This window comes from Mesoplodon mirus (genome assembly GCF_964341445.2).
Source record: "Mesoplodon mirus genome assembly, chromosome: 3".
Taxonomy (NCBI): domain Eukaryota; kingdom Metazoa; phylum Chordata; class Mammalia; order Artiodactyla; family Ziphiidae; genus Mesoplodon; species Mesoplodon mirus.
Window position 1 is genome coordinate 158,000,409 of NC_138978.1, and position 19,372 is coordinate 158,019,780.

Here is a 19,372-nt window from a genome sequence, read left to right on the forward strand (position 1 = left end):
TCACTGCCTCAGGCAGCTTCTATGGTAAACAACTGCAGCTGCTTTCCACAAACAGGCTGAAGACAGAGCTGTTTGCACACAGCGAGTGGAGTCAGGTTAAATAAAGACAAGCTCTGAGAATAGAGCTTTTCAGTGAGGTACCAGACAGGTCAAATAGTGACAGTTCTCTGGGGTGGGCTTTTTGGTTAGTTTCAAGTCCCCTCCAGTAGCAACTAGGCTGCTGGTTTTAACAGCTATCATAGTTGCAAGGCTACTTGTTTTCAAGGCTACCCTGGAACTAGGGAAAGATAGGGCAATATAAAATGTTACAAACCAACTTGCCCATTGCGGGTGGGTGCTGGAGAAACAAAAAAAGAATTGCCCTAGGTCAAATGATGACCTTGGCATCACCTGTCCAAGGCTAGTGATGCATGGAATTTAAATCCAGGCAGACTGCATTGGAATTTTGGAATTTAAATCCAGACTCTAAAGCAGGGTTCTTAAGCAGTATAACACATACATACATATGTACATATATACATAAACACACATACACACACACGTTACAAAATATATTGTTAACGGTTTCTGTTGAATAAGTGCTTTTTAGACTATTGGCAGTCTTTAGTTAATTTTTAGGGTTCTGACAAAGTTGATTTTGACAACTTTTAGTGTTCTCATTGCTTTTATGGAACATCAGATTTTCAGAGGTCCTTACTTCATTAAGTTCTCAAAGAAGCCATTTTTATAATTACAACAATGGAACACTAATTACTATTCCTTTCTAATAATCATGTTTCTAAGACTTAGAAAACCAAATATTTCTAACTAGAAATGTGATGGGAATTCAAAAGAGACACCTCTTCTCATCTGGAATTTTAATTATTTCTTGTTTAGTTGTCCAAGTCAGAATCCTAAGCCTCAATTTTCTTAAACGTACAAGTGAAATATTGTCTTCCCCAGCATTAAGATTTAAAATGATAACGTAAAACTAATTACAAAGCTACAATAATCAAAACTGACTGGTACTGGCAAAAGAACAGTCATACAGACCAATGGAATATGACCTCAGAAATAAACCATGACATATAATCATCAATTGAAAATTAATTAATTAAGGCTGCCAGGACCATTCAATGGAGAAAGGGCAGTCGTTTCAACAGATGTTGCTGGGGAAACTGGAAATCCAAATGCAAACAAAGGTGAATCCTTACCTTTCACCATATACAAAACTCAAAATGGATCAAAGATCTAAACTCTTGGAGGAAAACCTTCGTGATACTGGATTTGGCAATGCCTTCTTGGATACGACACCAAAAGAACAGGCAACAGAAAGAAAAACTGGACTTCATCAAAATTAAAAACTTTGGTACATCAAAGGACACTACTGAAAGAGTGAAAAATGCAACCCACAGAATGGGAGAAAATACCTGTAAATCATATATCTGATGACAGGTTAATATCCAGAATATATCAAGAACTCCTACAGCACACACAGAAAAACAACCCAATTAAAAATGAGCAAAAGACTTAAATAGACATTTCTCCACAGAAGATATATACAAATGGCTAATAAGTACATGAAAAGATGCTTAGCATCACAAGCCATTAGGGAAATGCAATCAAAACCACAATGAAACAACACTTCACATCCATCATGACAGCTATTAAAAACAAAAACAAAAAAATAAGTGTTAGTTAGGATGTGGAGAAAGTGGAATCCTTCTACATTGCTGGAAGAATTGCAAAATGGTGCAGCCACTGTGGAAAAGTTTGCAGTTCCTCAAAAAATTAAATATAGAATTACCACATGATTCAACAACTTCACTCCCAGGTGTATACCCAAAAGAATTTAAAGCAGGGACTCACACAGATACTTGTACAAAAATGGTCATAGCAGCATTATTCACAACAGCTAAATGTCCAGCAATCTAAGGGCCCATCAACAGATGAATGGATAAAAGAAATGTGGTAAATTTATACAGTGGAATATTATTCAGCCATAAAAAGGAATAAAATTCTGATACATGCTACAACATGGATGAATCTTAAAACCATTATGCTATGAGAAATAAGACACAAAGGACAAATACTGTACGATTCCACATGTATAAGGTGCCTAAAATAGTCAAAGTCAAAGAGAGAAAGTAGAACAGAGTTTACCAGGAGCTGGGGGTAGGAGTGGTAATGTGGAATTATCATTTAACAGGTACAGAGTTTCTGACTGGGATAATAGTTCTGTAAATAGATAGTGGTGATGGTTATACAACATTGTGAATATATCTTAATGTCACTGAATTAATTGTATGGTTAAAATGATAAATTAGGTTATATATATACTTTACCATAATAAATTTTTAAATGATAATGTATTATCCAAAGGTCCTATTTAGTGAGCCTTTTGTTCCTCAGGTGAGACAGTGGTTATAGAAGTTACTTAGATAATAAATACTTTATGAAATGGCTGGTAGTTAATAGTAAATAGTACCCACCCTCCAAAACACACACACATACACATACATACACACACACGACACTACACACTCAATGCTCTTATCAAATACCTATAATTATATTTTTCAAAGGATTACACATCCAATAAATTCACTAATGATGCAAAGAATTTACATCCTCCCATACTGACAGATAAAAACACATACATTCTATAAGCACAAAGCTTATATTCACAAATAACTTTTTGCTTAAAGACAAATTTCAATTAATAATCACAATGGGAATTTAGTTATTTAATGCAACCACTAACCTAATGTCACCAATAAAATCTAAGCAGTTATACCACAAAACCAGGGTTATATTCAGTGGACATGCATTAATAATCTATACAATTTAACATTATACCAGAAAAGGAACTGAATACAAAATTTCCCTTGATTTTTGGTGGTTTTCAAATTTCATGGCACAGATTCCCAAGGTAAAAACAGATTTTAAATATTTTCAATAAAATGGTAAAAAATTGAACAAGCATTTTAATTTGCATATTGGGGTGAAGATTTAAAACATTAAGCTGGCCCCAATCTGTCAAAAATGACAGGTAAATATTTACAATGACTAGACAGGCTTTAGTTACAATGGTATTAGAGGATGACTCTCCCCTGGCAAAAACCTTTTATGGTTAATTCTCAATGCAAACATGTTTTTGTAAATACCTTGATAATATAAACTTGGAAACATACCTGGAATCAGGACAGGGACGAAAAATAAAACGCAAGTCAATCTTATTTCTGACCTGTAATCATAAAGCCTTTTGGCTCTAAACACCAAACACTGTCCTTCAATATAAAACTAAATTAAGAAGAGTAGAACAACTTTACCATGCTGGCTGACATTCTTCTACAGAATTATCTTTCACTACACATCAAGGCAGGGCTCAAGCTCCATTAACTTGCTTCTCTAGAAAGAGTATAATTAGCAGAGCACCAAATTTATAAACTGATATGGCAACCCAAAATGCTAAACACACTTTTCAAACAGAAGCAAATTTTTCCCCATTGTTACTTCTATGTACCATATTATTTTTGAAACTTATGTGGCTACCAATAAGAAAAGAATCAGGGAAGCTTTGAACATATCTTGTACTTTTCATCAAGGCTAAAGTGCAAAATATCTCCATGTCTCTGGTATTTTAATAGGAAAAAACATAACACATAATAAAGGAACTGAGGTGACAGTAGAACTAATGCAAAAAAAGACTTTTTTTAAATATACACTTGAAGACTACATAAAACCAATTTAATTTTTCTTTTTTCAATGAAATCTGTGAATGAACCAAGTTCTCACAGAACTTGAGATCTTGTTTGGTTCTCTTTCCCAGGATCAGAAATTCCAAAATTAGAGAGAAAAAAATGGAAGAAAATAACATTGCATGACAATGGACACTAAGTTCATAAAGAACTTTTTTTTAAAAAAATGAGATATTATGGAAGAAAACACCATGAAAATAATAATCCTATGAGAATTGTTTTTTACGCACAGTAAATTTGAGCCTTGGTCTTCATGAAGATACTACAGCTTATATAGAAAACTATAAATATACAAGACTCCAGGAAAAAAAGTCAAAATACATATTATTTAACATTCTGTAGGCCTAAAAAACTTTTGAGGGGAGGGGAAAGGACGGCCAACTGAATCTTCACTTAAGAATACAGAACTATGAAAAATTCCTGGGTCAAAAGCTCCAAGATGCTCCAAATGGAACCACACTTTGTGAAAACACACAACCTAGATATAGTTTTAAAAGGAAAGAAAAAGTACTGAATAACTGCAGTCCCTTCCAAAAAAGGATATCTTAAATTAAGGGGAAAAGATTCTAATAGTGTAAACGAATCTGGCTCAGAAAGAAAACTGAACAACATATCCAATGTTCTGTCCATAAAAGTAATGACGGTACATCTTTAATATTAAAGAAATAGGCTATAAAAAAGTTCATTCTCAGAATTGGTTTTAGTAAAAGCTCATTTGTGCTCCTTTGTGGGTGCATAATAAAGTTCCATGGGTTTGTTCACCTTCCAGTATTTCTCACTGACCAATTCCAAAGAAAAAGAGCCATTTAACACCTAAAACAAACACAAAAACAAACAAAAAAAGAAAGAATTATGAAAACTGCTCAAAGCACAAAATTGTGAGATGGAACAAACAGAAAAGTCCATCTTAGCACAACACTGTAAAACAACTATACCCCAATTTTAAAAAAAGTCCACCTTAAAAAAAATCTTAAGATAAACTTGTTGTCACTTATACTATTCATAAAAGAACAAAGGATGTATCAAGTTAACTACCTGCTGCAATTTCTCCTTCTTCCAGGGTCTGTACCATTTTATTAGGCCCCACCCCACAACCTGCCACTCTCAGATGATCAATGTACTCCCAATTTCAACAGCCTATTATTTTAAATACTTACAGTGAACTGGCCACTGGCTGTTGCTATGTAAATGGTATACTGCTTCTCACTGGCTGTATCAAGGTTCATCTGGTTTGATTCTCCTTTGCTTCGAAGTTCTTCTAAAGCTAACCTCACAGCCAAATACTTGGATAAGTGATCAACAGTGGCATTACCTGAAGTCTTTATGTATCTGGAAAAATAAATCATTAAAACCTTAATTTCTAGATTAGTGATAAAATATACATAAATTATAAAACTAATACATTTCTAGGGGCTTCCCTGGTGGCACAGTGGTTGAGAGTCCGCCTGCCGATGCAGGGGACACGGGTTCGTGCCCCGGTCTGGGAAGATCCCACATGCCGCGGAGCGGCTAGGCCCGTGAGCCATGGCCGCTGAGCCTGCGTGTCCGGAGCCTATGCTCCGCAACGGGAGAGGCCACAAACAGTGAGAGGCCCGCATACCGCAAAACAAAAAACAAACAATGAATACATTTCTAAAAAGGTATATAAAATGTAAAATGTGTCAATTATTGACAAAATAATATCAGAAATTTATTCCTCTATTATCTAAAAATTTCTTATTGAAAAGGTACAGAAATGGGAAAAGTACAAGCTCACTATCTACCAGGCCATAAAAGCTCTACCTACCTTACCATCCATAAAATATGACATAAAATGACAAAAATCAAATAGAAATAACACTGTACTGAGAGGAAAAAAAAGAACATACCCCTCAACCCCAATGATCAGAGTTTTGAGTCTACAGCAGCAAGAAGAATACTAAGAATATGAACAAATTTCTTCTTGTCTAAGAATTAATAAATTTTAGGTTTTTAAGACTAAGCACTGAAGTGCTAATCGTTTTTTAAAGCATCATATACCATTTACTCACTCAACAAATATTTGATGCTTATATGCACTTAAGGGCAGGCTCTCTAGTTATATAGTGGTAAAGCAGCCATCCTGGCCAGCATGAATTTTAGAGCCTACTGGCACCCTAGCATCACTGTTAAGAAACTTAAATGATCCTTTCTCCTCCTCTACCTAGAAAGGTCATTCCTTTCAGATATGCAACTGTGGGTGGGAAGCACATGAGGAAAGACAAAAACAACAATGCAGGCAGCCAAAATATCCAACCAAACCCTGGCAATCAATGGGATGACAAATATCACCCTTAATTCTTATCTAAAATTGCCTTTTAACTCCTTAACATTCTAAATTCAGATAATCTGAAACTAACCCACACGCTTACCTTGTCTGTGCACTGTCATCTTTTTCCATAAGTGTGGGATGAGGCCTGAATACTAATTCAATTTCACTAGCACCATCCATTACTGGATCAATTGCCACTGCTGCATTGTTATTATCAAGCTCAAGCCCAGAATCATCAGATGTTTTGGTCCGTTTGTTACTAGGTCCTGCTTCCTGATTGCTATGTGTGGATGCATTACTACAGTGAGAACTGTCTCCATTGTCTTCTGCTCCACTACCATTTTCAATCTGTTGTTTCTTGCCTCGCTGTAATCTAGTTAAGGAAAACAAAACAAAACAAAAAACATAAAATCTTCATTTAGGCCTTTTCAGTGCATCCATTTTGAAGTATGTTTACTGAATTTACTAAATTCTAAGTTCCCTGGAGGCCCAATGGTTAGGATTCCGGGCTTTTACTGTCATGGCCTGGGTTCAACCCCTGGTCGGGGAACTGAGACCCTGCAAGCCACGCAACGTAGCCAGAAAAAAAACCCCAAAAACTGAATTCTAAAAACATCTTGATAACTGAATTTGCTCCAAGTTGAATAATGTCATTTATTTTCCACATGTCCCTGAAAGGTCTGGGGAACGTCACTTATACACAGGCAAACGTTTGAATAAATTAAACAAATGTTTATATTCCCTTAAAAATTTTCTTTATTGATTATAGGGATTATTGGCAAATATTTACATTTTGATGATTTCCTTTATTATGAGATTTTAAATCTAAAGAAAGGCATAATTCAGTTATGAAAAATTTACAGTTCTGAGGGAAGATATTTATGCCTTTTTAATTAGAATTTCTTAAGGAAACAGGATTTAAGAGTAATGGTAAGCACTACCTGCCCGCTGCTGACCTCACCCAAAGTCTGCTAATGCAATGCAAAATTATTCCAATGCAGAAGATGAGATGGTATCTAAATATGGAGCATAAACACAGAAGCAGCTCTCTAACAAGCTCAAATACTAAAAACCAGTAACTGGGCAAGGTACTCTGTGTATACATCTTATTTACCCATCAAAACAACTATCAAGGCAGTTAACGTTATTATCTTATAATTGAGAAAAACCAACGAAACTGAGGTCCAAGGCCCACGGTTATAAGCTAGTAAGCACCAGAACCAGAGAAAGAACATGATACACATTCTTTCTACCATATGTATTGCCTCTCCAGCTGTATACACAAGAAAAAAGGAGAGAATATGTGATGAAAAAGAAATGTGAAAGAACGAAATGCACTTCTAAGAATAGTGTCATTACTACATTTTTATTGTCAGAACAAGGAAATAATAGCCCACTGCTTCGGAAAGATGCTCAAGAACTTTTTTTTTAAATTGAACTATAGTTGATTTACAATTCTGTGTTAGTTCTGGGTGTACAGTAAAGTTAGTTATACACACACATACATACATACATATGTATATAAAATTCTTTTTCAGATTATTTTCCATTGTAGGTTATTAGAAGATACTGAATATAGTTTCTTGTGCTATATACAGTAAATCCTTGTTGTTTATCTATTTCATATATAGTGGTGTGTATCTGTTAAACCCATACTCCTCTAATTTATGCCTCCCCCTCCCCTTTTCCCCTTTGGTAAATATGTTTGTTTTCCATGTCCATGAGTCTGTTTTGTAAATAAGTTCATGTGTATTATTTTTTAGATTCCACATATAAGTGATATCATATATTTGTCTTTCTCTGACTTCACTCAGTATGATAATCTCCACTTTTGCTACGAATGACATTATTTCATTTTTTATGGCTAATATTCCAGTGTGTGTGTGTGTGTGTGTGTGTGTGTGTGCGCGCGTGCGCGCGCCACACCTTCTTTATCCATTCATCTGTTATGGACACTTAGGTTGCTTCCATATCTTGACTAATGTAAACAGTGCTACAATGAACATTGGGATGCATGTATCTTTTCGAATTAGTTTTCACCTTTTCTGGATATATGCCCCGGAGTGGGACTGCTGGATCATATAGTAACTCTATTTTTAGTTTTTTAAGGAACCTCCATACTGTTCTCCACAGTGGCTGCACCAATTTACATTTCCACCAACAGTGTAGGCGGGCTGGCTCCCTTTTCTCCACACCTTCTCCAGCATTTATTATTTGTAGACTTTTTGATGATGGCCATTCAGATCAGAGTAAGGTGATAGATACCTCATTGTAGTTTTTATTTGCATTTCTCTAATAATCAGTGATGTTGAGCATCTTTTCATGTGCCTGCTGGCTACCTGTATGTCTTCTTTGGAGAAATGCCTATTTAGGTCTTCTGTCCATTTTTTGATTGGGTTGTTTGATTTTTGCTACTGAGTTGTATGAGGTGTTTATATATTTTTGAAATTAAGCCCTTGTCAGTCTCATCATTTGCAACTATTTTCTCCCAGTCCGTACGCTGTCTTTTTGTTTTGTTTATGGTTTCCTTTGCTGTGCAAAGGCATATAAGTTTGATTAGGTCTCATTTGTTTACTTTTGCTTTTATTTATTTTGCCTTCGGAGACTGATCTAAAAAAATATTGCTACAATTTACATCAGAGAATGTTTTGCCTATACTCTCTTCTAGGAGTTTTATCGTGTCATGTCTTATATTTAAGTCTTTAAGACATTTTTAGTTTATTTTTGTGTATGGTATGAAGGAATGTTCTAACTTCATTGATTTACATGTGGCTGTCCAGCTTTCCCAACAGCACTTGCTAAAGAAACTCTTTTCTCCATTGTATATTCTTGCCTCCTCTGTCAAAGATTAGTTGACCACAGGTTGTGTGGGTTTATTTCTGGGCTCTTTATTCTGTTCCACTGATCTGTATGTCTGTTTTTGCACCAGTACCATGCTGTTTTCATAACTGTAGCTTTGTAGTCTTGTCGGAAGTCTGGGAGGGTTATGCCTCCAGCTTTGTTCTTTTTCCTCAGGACTGCTTTGGCAATTCTAGGTCTTTTGTGGTTTCATATAAATTTTAGGATTATTTATTCTAGTTCTGTGAAAAATGTCATGGGTAATTTGATAGGGATAGCATTAAATGTATAGACTGCTTTGAGTAGTATGCCCATTTTAACAATATTAATTCTTCCAATTCAAGAACATGGGGGGCTTCCCTGGTGGCACAGTGGTTGGGGGTCTGCCTGCCAATGCAGGGGACCTGGATTTGTGCCCCAGTCCAGGAGGATCCCACATGCTGCGGAGCGGCTGGGCCCGTGAGCCATGGCCGCTGAGCCTGCGCGTCTGGAGCCTGTGCTCTGCAACGGGAGAGGCCACAACAGTGAGAGGCCCGCGTACCACAAAAAAAAAAAAGAAGAACATGGGATGTCTTTCCATTTCTTTGAATCTTCTATTTCCTTTATCAATTTTATAGTTCTCAGCATATAGGTCTTTTACTTCCTTGGTTTAATTTATTCCTAGGGTTTTTGGGGGTTTTTTTGATGCAATTTTAAACAGGATTGTTCTGTTTTGTTACTTTCTCTTTCTGATATTTTGTTGTTAGTCTAAAGAAATGTAACAGATTTCTGTATATTAATCTTGTATCCTGCTACTCTGCTGAATTCATTTATTAGTTCTAATAGTTTTTGTGTGGAGTCTTTACAGTTTTCTATAGAGTATTATGTCATTTGCATATAATGACAATTTTACCTCTTCCCTTCCTATTTGGATACCCTCCCTCCCTTTCCTTTTTTTTTTTTGACTGCTGTGGCTAGGACTTCCAATACCATGTTGAATAGAAGTGGTGAGAGTGAGCATCCTTACTTAGGAAAGATGCTCAAGAACTTTTTTTTTCCCAAAAAAATAAAATACTGTTTATGAAATCTATACAGCATTTCAAAATTAAGAGGGGGTGACTAATATGTTAATTGACAAAACTATGATTCAAAAATATATGAACACTGGGGCTTCCCTGGTGGCACACTGGTTAAGAATCTGCCTGACAATGCAGGGGACACAGGTTCGATCCCTAGTCCTAGAAGATCCCACATGCCGCAGAGCAACTAAGCCTGTGTGCCACAACTACTGAGCCTGCACTCTAGAGCCCGCAAACCACAACTACTGAGCCTGCATACCACAACTACTGAAGCCCGCACACCTAGAGCCCCTGCTCCGCAACAATAGAAGCCACTGCAACGAGAGAAGCCACCACAATGAGAAGCACGCACAATGCAATGAAGAGTAGCCCCCGCTCACTGCAACTAGAGAAAGCCTGCGTGCAGCAACAAAGACCCAATGCAGCTAAAAATAAATAAATTTATTTTTTAAAAAAATGTGAACACATACAATGGATTAGTCTTAAAAAGGAAGGAAATTCTGCAGGTGCTACAACATGGATAAACTTTGAAGACATTAAGCCAATCACAGAAAGACAAATACTGTATGATTCCACATATATGAGGTATTTAAAGTAATCAAAATCACAGAAACACAAAGTAGAATGGTGGTTACCAGGAGCTGAGGAGAGGAGGAAGAAATGAGGAACTGTCACTTAATGGGTATAGAGTTTGTTTTATAAGATAAAAAGAGTTCTGGAAATTGATTGTACAACTGTGTGAATGTACTTACAATACTGCACTGTATATTTAAAAATGCTGAATATGGTAAATTTTATGTTTTTTATCATAATTTTCTACTGTGATATGGAAAGACCAAAATAATGAAACAAACAAAAAACTCAACAGGGTTACTTGTCTGATGTATTTATTTTTACCTCACACTTCTTTCCAAAGAACAGAGCTAGATTAATGTAATTTCAGGCAGCGTTCATAAAATCATGTTCAGATAATGGAGGTAGATCAATAGCCTATCATATCCTGCATTTATCAAATCATATCCATAACACTACATACTGTTCTAGAGGTAGCATTTCAAGAATTATACACCAACAAACTTGAATGTCATATGGGTAGTAAAAGAAATTAGGAATGTAAATATTTAGCCTTTAGAAGAGCATATAAGAATGTATATTTATATGAAACTATTTGAGGACTAGTAGATAGAAGCAGAATCTGAAATAAATATAGAATCCAACATAAGTATTTTGACAAAGACAGATCAAGACTGCTACATACAAAAGACTAATTTTAATTCAATATAAGGGAAGAACTTTAAAAAAATATATATTCATACAAAACTATTTACTTATTTACTTTAAGCCAAACGTAGTTCTATGTACTGGTGTTATAAGAATCAGTAATACTCACACAGTCTCTACCCTCTTAGGGCTTATATTATTCTAGTACAGCAAATAACACACACATGTTCAGAGAATGATAAGTGCTATGAAGAAAAATGAGGCAGAGAGGGTAAGAAAGTATGGAGTCCTGGGGTGGAAGACGGGAACTTAGCAGACACCTGAAGAATGAGTGTGCGCCATGTGGACTATCTAGAAGAAGAGGGTTCCTGAAAGAGAGAACAGGAAGTATAAAGGCCCTGAGGCAGAAACAAGCTTGCTAAGTCTCAAAAACAGCCAAGAAGCTTTAATAAAGTTATTAACAAATGAAAGAAGCTTCTATCACATACTCCGACCACTAGAAATGTTCAAGCAAAATCAAAGGTCTATCTATAAAGGATTTTATGAAGGGGATTCTTTCTCCTAGTAAAAGACTAAAAGTTTGCTCTTCAGAACCACTTCTGAAACCTTTAAAATACGGATGCCTGTACCCCAATCAAAGATTTTGATTTACTTAGTCTGGAGTGATGCCTTTGAGGCCCTAGGATTTAAAAGCTTTCCAAGTGATTCTGATATTCAGCCAAGGTGAAAGCCACTAGACTGGGATGTGGCTTTACTGGTGGCTGGCTTTACTGGGATGTGGCTTTGGAAGATGCTGACTCTCCCTGAAGCCTAAACATAACAGGAGATGTCAGAGCAGAAAAGAGAATGGGGTGAGGAAAGTGCTCAGATTATACAGGATCTTGGAAGCTATCATTAAAGTCTGTTAACCTGAATGTGAATAGAAGCTATTAGAGGCTTCAAAGCAAAGGAGAACTATGACCTGACTTCCAATTTACCACTCTGGCTGCTGTGCTGAGAACAGACAATGTAGAGGTAAGCATGGAAAGTTGAAAAAGACCAATTAGGAGGCTATTTCAACACTTTCAAATGAAAGATGGTGGTTGCCTAGATCAATTTGGATATATTATGGAAAAAGCTAAAAATATATTTATTCACAAACTGGAATACAGACTGGGAAAAAGAGAGGTTAAAGGTAACTCCAAAGTTTTTGGCTAAAGCAAGTAGGATGATGGAGTTGCCATCAACTAAAATGAGCAAGAATGAAGAGAAGTAGGGGATAAGAATTACAAGTTCAGTACTGAACACGTTAAGTTTGAGATAAGGAACAGCTAACGACACACAAAGTGAACCAGGAGAATATCATCTCTTGAAATCCAGCAGAAGAAAACCAGTCAAAGAGAAAAGAGAAATTAACTGTGTAAAATGCTGCTAAGTAAGATAAGATCTGAGAATCAGCAATTGGGTTTTGTAATGTGGAGGTCAATGGTAACTTCAACAAGGGTGATACTCATATCACCTGGGGGATAAAGGGATAAAGCCTGACTGGGGGAGTTCAAAATGGAACAGTAGAAGTATTGTAGAAGTAGAAGTATTGGATATAGTAAGCACAGACAACTCTTTTAAAGAGAAGAGGAGAAATACAATGGTAAGTGGGTATAAGAGGGGTATTCGTCTTGTTTTGTTTTTTTTAAGACTCCAGTACTTTAAATGGAATACCGTATTATGCCTAGAGACATATTTTATACCTTCAAGAAAAGGTAACCACACAGAACTACTATTTGTTACTGCATTTTATCTTTCTCAAAATGGAGGGTGTTAATTCAGTATTTAATAAAGTATTTGGAAAAATGGCCGCCCTGCCTGGCCTTCTCTCCCATATACCTGTTCATGGCCTGTATCTTCAGTCCTTCCTCAATGCTGTGACTGAGTGCTTGCTGATTATTGTGCTTGTTGATCCTGGCTAATACTCTTTCTTGATGAGCTTCATACTCATCACGACTTGGATAAATTTTGCTGATGAGTGCATCAAAGTTTGGGTCTGGTCTTAGTGATCTTTTGGAAACTAGCTTTTTCCGACAGGTAGGGCATTCTTTATTGCTAAATAAAAAGAGAGAAAAGAAAATGTAAATAATGCCAGTAGCTTTGGGCTAAAGACAAAAATAGCCAGTTTCCAGATAATTATCATCTTTATTCCAATAGCTTTACTAAGTCGCAGAAATTTAAACTGATTAACCTGACTTTCCTTGAATATCTGACGTGACTAAGCAAGATTTTTGAAACCTGAGACTCTCCATACTACTTGCCAATAGAGAAAAAACTAAATACTTCCCCATGATAAATTATATATAACCATTTTAGAAATAAAAATCTATTCCTTCCTAAATTTCCCGTTTCTGATATCCATGCTACACATGGAAAAACTATCCACTAATATATATTAATTTATATGTTATGATTTTATTAAAATAGCATTAATCAGGATATTATTTTATATAATTAAGAAGTGAGAAAATCATAGTTTCATGCTTTGTAATTTCCTCAAAATAAAAACTCATCCTAAAAAGCTTCTAAAACTATATAAAATCAACTGTTTCAAAACAAAGATTCTCCAATAATTAAAACCTAGACTTTAGATAAATTTCCAATTCTCAAATGAACACTTATAGAAAATGTATTTCTCAAAACCCACAGAGCACTAGAACACTGTCCTCGTATAATTTAAGTACCTAGCATAATTCATTTTAACATACCCACTTCTGAGGGCTGTGATAATGCAGTCTGCACAAAAACGATGTAAACACTCTTTTGTAGTCATGGTGTTCTTCAACATATCCAAACAAATTGGGCACATTAATTCACTGTGTAGACTTCGAGGTGAAACCACAATTTCCAAGCCATCCGTTATTGCCTCCTGTAAAAGCATCACTTTAAAATTAAATGCTACCTAATTAAAAAAAAATTATGGACAAGTTCAAACGTAAGAATATAGAAAATGACAAAAATGAACATCTATATACCCATCACCCAGTCACCATCACTGTCAACTCACAACCAATCTTGTTTTAGCTATAATCTCCTACAACTCCCCTCAGCCCCAGCACCAAAGCATTACATAAATGCCCTTATTTTAATGCTAAAGATAACATATTATATATTTAAAAGATAACTAATGCTAAATTACCCTGGTATAGCAATAAGAAAAGCATTGAATATGGAACCAGATGGCTTAGGTTCTATTAGTTCTACAACTAGCTTTGTGACACTAAATAATTAGTTTTAACATTGTCTTCTTACCTGCAAAATGAGGAAGTTAAGCTAATGAACCCTAAAACTTCTTCCATCTGCAAAACTGCACCATTTTGATAATAAACTATACATTTCATGCCATCCATTAAAAGATTTTAAAATTCAAATACAAGTATTCCCTATTTATACACAGCTTAACAGGATTTAATTTTAAAGTCACCTTTTGAACCTTAAAAAGTCTTGATCCACAGAGCAGTTTTATACAAAGTGGTCAGGTTCTCAAGTTAACCTACAAACTGATTTAAACCATAGCACCTCTGAAGCATAAAAAGTATTAGTATTTCTAATTGTCATGTCTAAAAATGTTTTCAGTGCGAAAATGCATTTGGAGTTCCAATGTAGAATTCAGGACAAACCTCCCAAATGCACTGATTAGTGACTCCTACTTTCTTTGCCACTACCACTACTCACCCTTCCCACAAGGTGGCACTGAGAACAAAGATTATGTAGCTCTAAAGGCACCAATACAGGCTCCTATGGATTGAGGAAAGAGGTCTAGCATGTGGTCACTGAAAAGGAAGATGTAGGCAGAATAAGGGGCTTCCCATATGTTACTGACACTTCCTGTCTCCACTGGCTCTCCATCGTACTTGTGTTTTCTCTAAAGGGTCAAAGATTGATGACCCCACAAGGAAAGACATCAAAACTATAGATATTGTCCATTATCAAGTATCCATTATGTTTCAACCTCTCTATATAAAGCACTTTCTGTATTTTACTTAGTTTAATATACACACAAACTTTTGATTTAGGAATTATAACCTCGATTTTATAAATCACACAGAGAGTATGATGATGACTCAGCTAGTAATCAAGTCTAGTCCCCTCTTCCTCTTTAGAATTTGCCTAGCAAAATCTGAACCTTGGATAAACCATCTATCCATATTTTCCATGCCTATACCTGTGCATCTGCATAGCACTGCAGGGGGAAAAAAAGGGAGGAATCACACAACCAGACTGATATCACTAAAAACTCATTTTTCTTTTCACTACAATATTTTACAACTTTTCTTCTATCTGCAGACCTACCACCTAAATGTTCAATAGATTAATTACCTTACCTCAAATTTCATTTAAGGAACTCTCTCGTCTTCTCTCTACCAAATCTTTATAAAGCATCTTCCTCTTTCTTCTTACAAGGAGAAAGTACACTTCTTCCTATCACATGTCCATTCCTTCCTACCTTCTCAAGTATATCCCTCTTTGGATTATTCTATTTGATCTCAGACTTCAGCAATCTCTCCCTCTTCACTGAATCAGCCTAGATTAATATAGGGTTGCTGCATAGTGAAATGTGAATGATGAGCTTAGAGCTGTGTGTAGAGGAGGGTGGGGTGAGGGTGGTTCCATCTCTCATCTTATTAACAAAACAAAATTTAAATAACTTCCCGATTCTATGTTGCCCTCAAGTTTTCACTCCATTTCTCTGTTTCTCTGCACAGCCAAACTTCTCTGAAACATTACCTATTCATTTTCACCTCCCCCTCCCCTTTAACACAGCAAAACCTACTCAAGTGAATCTACTCTGGTCAAGGTCACCAAGTATATACGGCCAACTCTAATGCTCACTTTTGTAATCTTCATCTTACTCATCCTCTCAGTAGTACTGAACACAGTAACTGCATCCTCCTTGAAACACTTTGTCCTATGTTTTGATCCCCTCACTTCATCTTCCATTTTTCCTTACTTTTCTTTGGCCGTTCCTTCTCAGTCTCCTTTGCTGGCTCCTTTTCCATTACTTAATTTCTAAATCTTGAAGCTCCTCTGGATGAAGTTCTGGGCCTTCTGCTCATCTCTCTCTAGGTGATCTGGCATTCTCATGCTTAAAATGTACTGACAAGTCCTAAAACTTTATATTTAGTCCAGACCCCTAGGTAACATCTCTACTTGTCATATAGGCATTTCAAACTGAAAATGACTTCAGTTTTAAGCATGTTTATCTCCTTCAAACGTGTTCCTCTCCCAGTCTTTCCCACCTTCACCTTCTCAAAATAGTCTTCCCTGGTTCTCCCGTTATTATTTATTACAGCATTAAGGACCTTCCCTTTACATAACTTCTCATATGTGTAATTTACTTGTTTGATGTCCATAAACTCCCTGGGCTGGTGCCACATCTGTTTTATTCACCACTTTACCTATTGCCTAGCTTAGGACCTGGTACAGAATATGCACTCAAATTATTTGTTCAAGAAATGAAGTGTCAACCAAACATACATAAATTAGAACTATATATAAATTTATTATTACTGTTATGTTCTTTTAAGTTTTCACTTTCTAAAACTATATCCCAGTTTATATGTCTCATATTCCCTCTAAGTTATCTTAATCTACATTACCTGAGGTGTTCGTTGTAATTCATATAAACTGAGTTCCCATGTTTTGCTTAACGGTTGAGTTCCGTTTGTCTGCACAGCCTGAGACATTGCTAGGAATAAAGAAGAGAGAAAAACAATTTTAGTATCTGAAAAGGAAGTAAATCTCAAAACTAATTTTTAGACATTGTAAATCCTGAGAGTAAAACCAACAGAAATTACACACTGGCTCCTCAAGAATGAAGAAGAAAAGCTCAAGAATCTTTCCATTTATAAATACAAGCTACTTGAGAGCAAGAAGTTATCATTGATCTCTGAATGCCTAACAGCTCGCACACAGAGAATGCTTAATTATTACTGATGTATAGGAAACTCTCTTCACCCAAAGTAAGAAGTATCTTTCTGAAACTGGTAGTCATGGAACTTAGAACTGTCGGGAAAATCTCAGACTCTTCAGCATGGCCATCTAGTCCAACTTTTGCCAAAGATACAAAATCTACTTTAAAGCACTTTAAGCCACAGGTCATTCTGCCTCTACTTTCACAGCTCCACTCATGAAAAATCCCCTTTCTAATAAGTCAGCTTATCTCCTCCTATTGATGAGCCCCAAACTGCTTCCTATTCACCTTACAGCTGTCCTCTGGAGGCAAACTGACTAAGTTGAATAATTTTTCTACACAACAGTCTTTCAAATATTTGGACACTGTTATCATATTCCACCTGATTTTTCTTTACTTCTGGCTAAACGTCCTAGTTCCTCCTAGTGCTCACCGTGTGACACAATTTCAAGGTCTCCTCACCACTGTGACTTTCCTCTTGTTATGAATGAACAACGTACAGCCAACTTCTCTGCCTGTCTTTGAATAGGGGGACGAGATCTAGTATACATGTAAGGAATATGGTCTTAGACAACTAACTCCTCTAGAGCAAAGGAAGAGGCTCCAATCATTCAATTATTTAGTAAGCATCTATTATTGGCCAAGCAGAATTGCTCTAGGTCCTTGCCTCAGAATTCATAGCCTATAAAGAAAGAAATGTGTGTAAATAGCTGAACTACAAACTGACAAGATAGTCTAAGCAACCATATGGAAAAAACAATATGGAATTACAGAGAAGGATCAGGAAATTTAAGGAGTCAGGGAAGGCTTAAATGGAGATTAAACAGCCTTAAAAAAAAATACTACACTGGGATGGGAGTACAAAAGAAACAGGGTTCCAGGCAAAGTCGAGCAACATGTACGTATGTATGAGTTTGGAAGCCACTGGAAGTTTTAAACAAGAGAGTGACATGATCAAATAGTTTCAAAGAAATTCAAGCAGTAGGTAGAAGACAGAATAGAAAGCAACTAGCAGTAAGAACAATGAGGAGGCTGTTAAAAAACCTTAGTGATATTAACTATCTGAACCAAAGCAGTAAAGCACGGACAGAAAGAATCAGACAGATCACTACGTGATACATACGACACTGGTCTAAGAGGGAAGGGTCAAATAAGATTTTAGGAAAGCAACCACCCTTTACTGAGATAGAACACAGAAGGAAGGTGTGGGTTAGAAGAGAAGTGGAGCTGCTACACAACCCGAGTTCCAGTTATTTAATGGAGCACTGAGGGAGGTAGAGTCGTCTGGTAGATAGTGAGAAAGAAAAATATCACACTTGCTTAAAGACACAACTTGCACAATCACAGTATGGCATATATTCTACACTGGCACATAAACAATGAAGGACATGATCTATTTGTATCCAGGATGCTGAATTTTGCACTTTTGGCAGCTACCATTTTAAAATACCTGCTCTTGGACTTCGCTGTTGGCACAATGGTTAAGAATCTGCCTGCCAATGCAGGGGACATGGGTTCGGGCCCTGGTCCGGGAAGATCCTACATGCTGCCGAGCAACCAAGCCCGTGCACCACAACTACTGAGCCTGCACTCTAGAGCCCGGGAGCCACAACTGCTGAGCCCACGCTCCACAACTACTGAAGCCCACGTGCGTAGAGCCCGTGTTCCGCAACAAGAGAAGCCCGTGCACCGCAACAAAGACCCAACACAGCCAAAAGTAATTAATTAATTAAAAAAAAACCCTGCTCTCAAGAACCCACCCAATGAGCAATTAACTTACTTTGCTTTTATAAGTAAAAGCACTTCACTGAAATTTAACCTAAATTCTAACCCCCTCTAAAATTCAATATACATTGTCTCTTCAACAGCTACATTTCCACATGAAGTTTCTCCCTTGTACAAGCAAAAATTTGAAATAAATATGTTCAAATTTTTCAAATTTGAGTGAGTCATGGCTTTTGTTTATAATTTTGAGGCTGTCCACTGAGTCTACCTTGAAGACTCACTCATTTTGCTTATCAGAACTAGTGGACTCCCAAACAAGCAAACATTCCTTGAATCTTCTGTGCTTGAAATATAATTATCTTTCAGCTCCATCATGATTCCTGATCAGTGTCCTCAACAGTAGCCTGAAACCTGAGCAATTTTTCACAGAGCTCTGGTCACTAATCTAGCTGAGTTTGTTATCCTAGGATTAGTAGTCTGTGGTTCTCTGAGTATCTCCCTGAGTGCGAGAATCACAAATTGAAAGAATTTTGTGCCAGAAAACTTCTCCTTCATGAACTAC

At 36.4% G+C, this 19,372-nt stretch overlaps 1 protein-coding gene across 3 annotated transcripts in view; it reads right to left on the reverse strand.

Annotated features, from left to right (window-relative positions):
- Window positions 1-2,489: 2,489 nt before the first annotated feature.
- Window positions 2,490-19,372, reverse strand: part of RNF2 (ring finger protein 2) — a 56,422-nt gene continuing 39,539 nt past the window's right edge. For all 3 annotated transcript variants that reach the window (XM_082615436.1, XM_082615437.1, XM_082615438.1), the window contains exons 2-7: window positions 16,772-16,860; window positions 13,880-14,040; window positions 13,011-13,226; window positions 6,131-6,403; window positions 4,898-5,069; window positions 2,490-4,553 (exon numbers count right to left, since the gene is read on the reverse strand). In XM_082615436.1, coding sequence (XP_082471562.1) covers window positions 4,452-4,553; window positions 4,898-5,069; window positions 6,131-6,403; window positions 13,011-13,226; window positions 13,880-14,040; window positions 16,772-16,858 — 1,011 coding nt within the window. In that variant the 5' untranslated portion in view covers window positions 16,859-16,860 and the 3' untranslated portion in view covers window positions 2,490-4,451. The remainder of the gene's footprint in view (window positions 4,554-4,897; window positions 5,070-6,130; window positions 6,404-13,010; window positions 13,227-13,879; window positions 14,041-16,771; window positions 16,861-19,372) is intronic.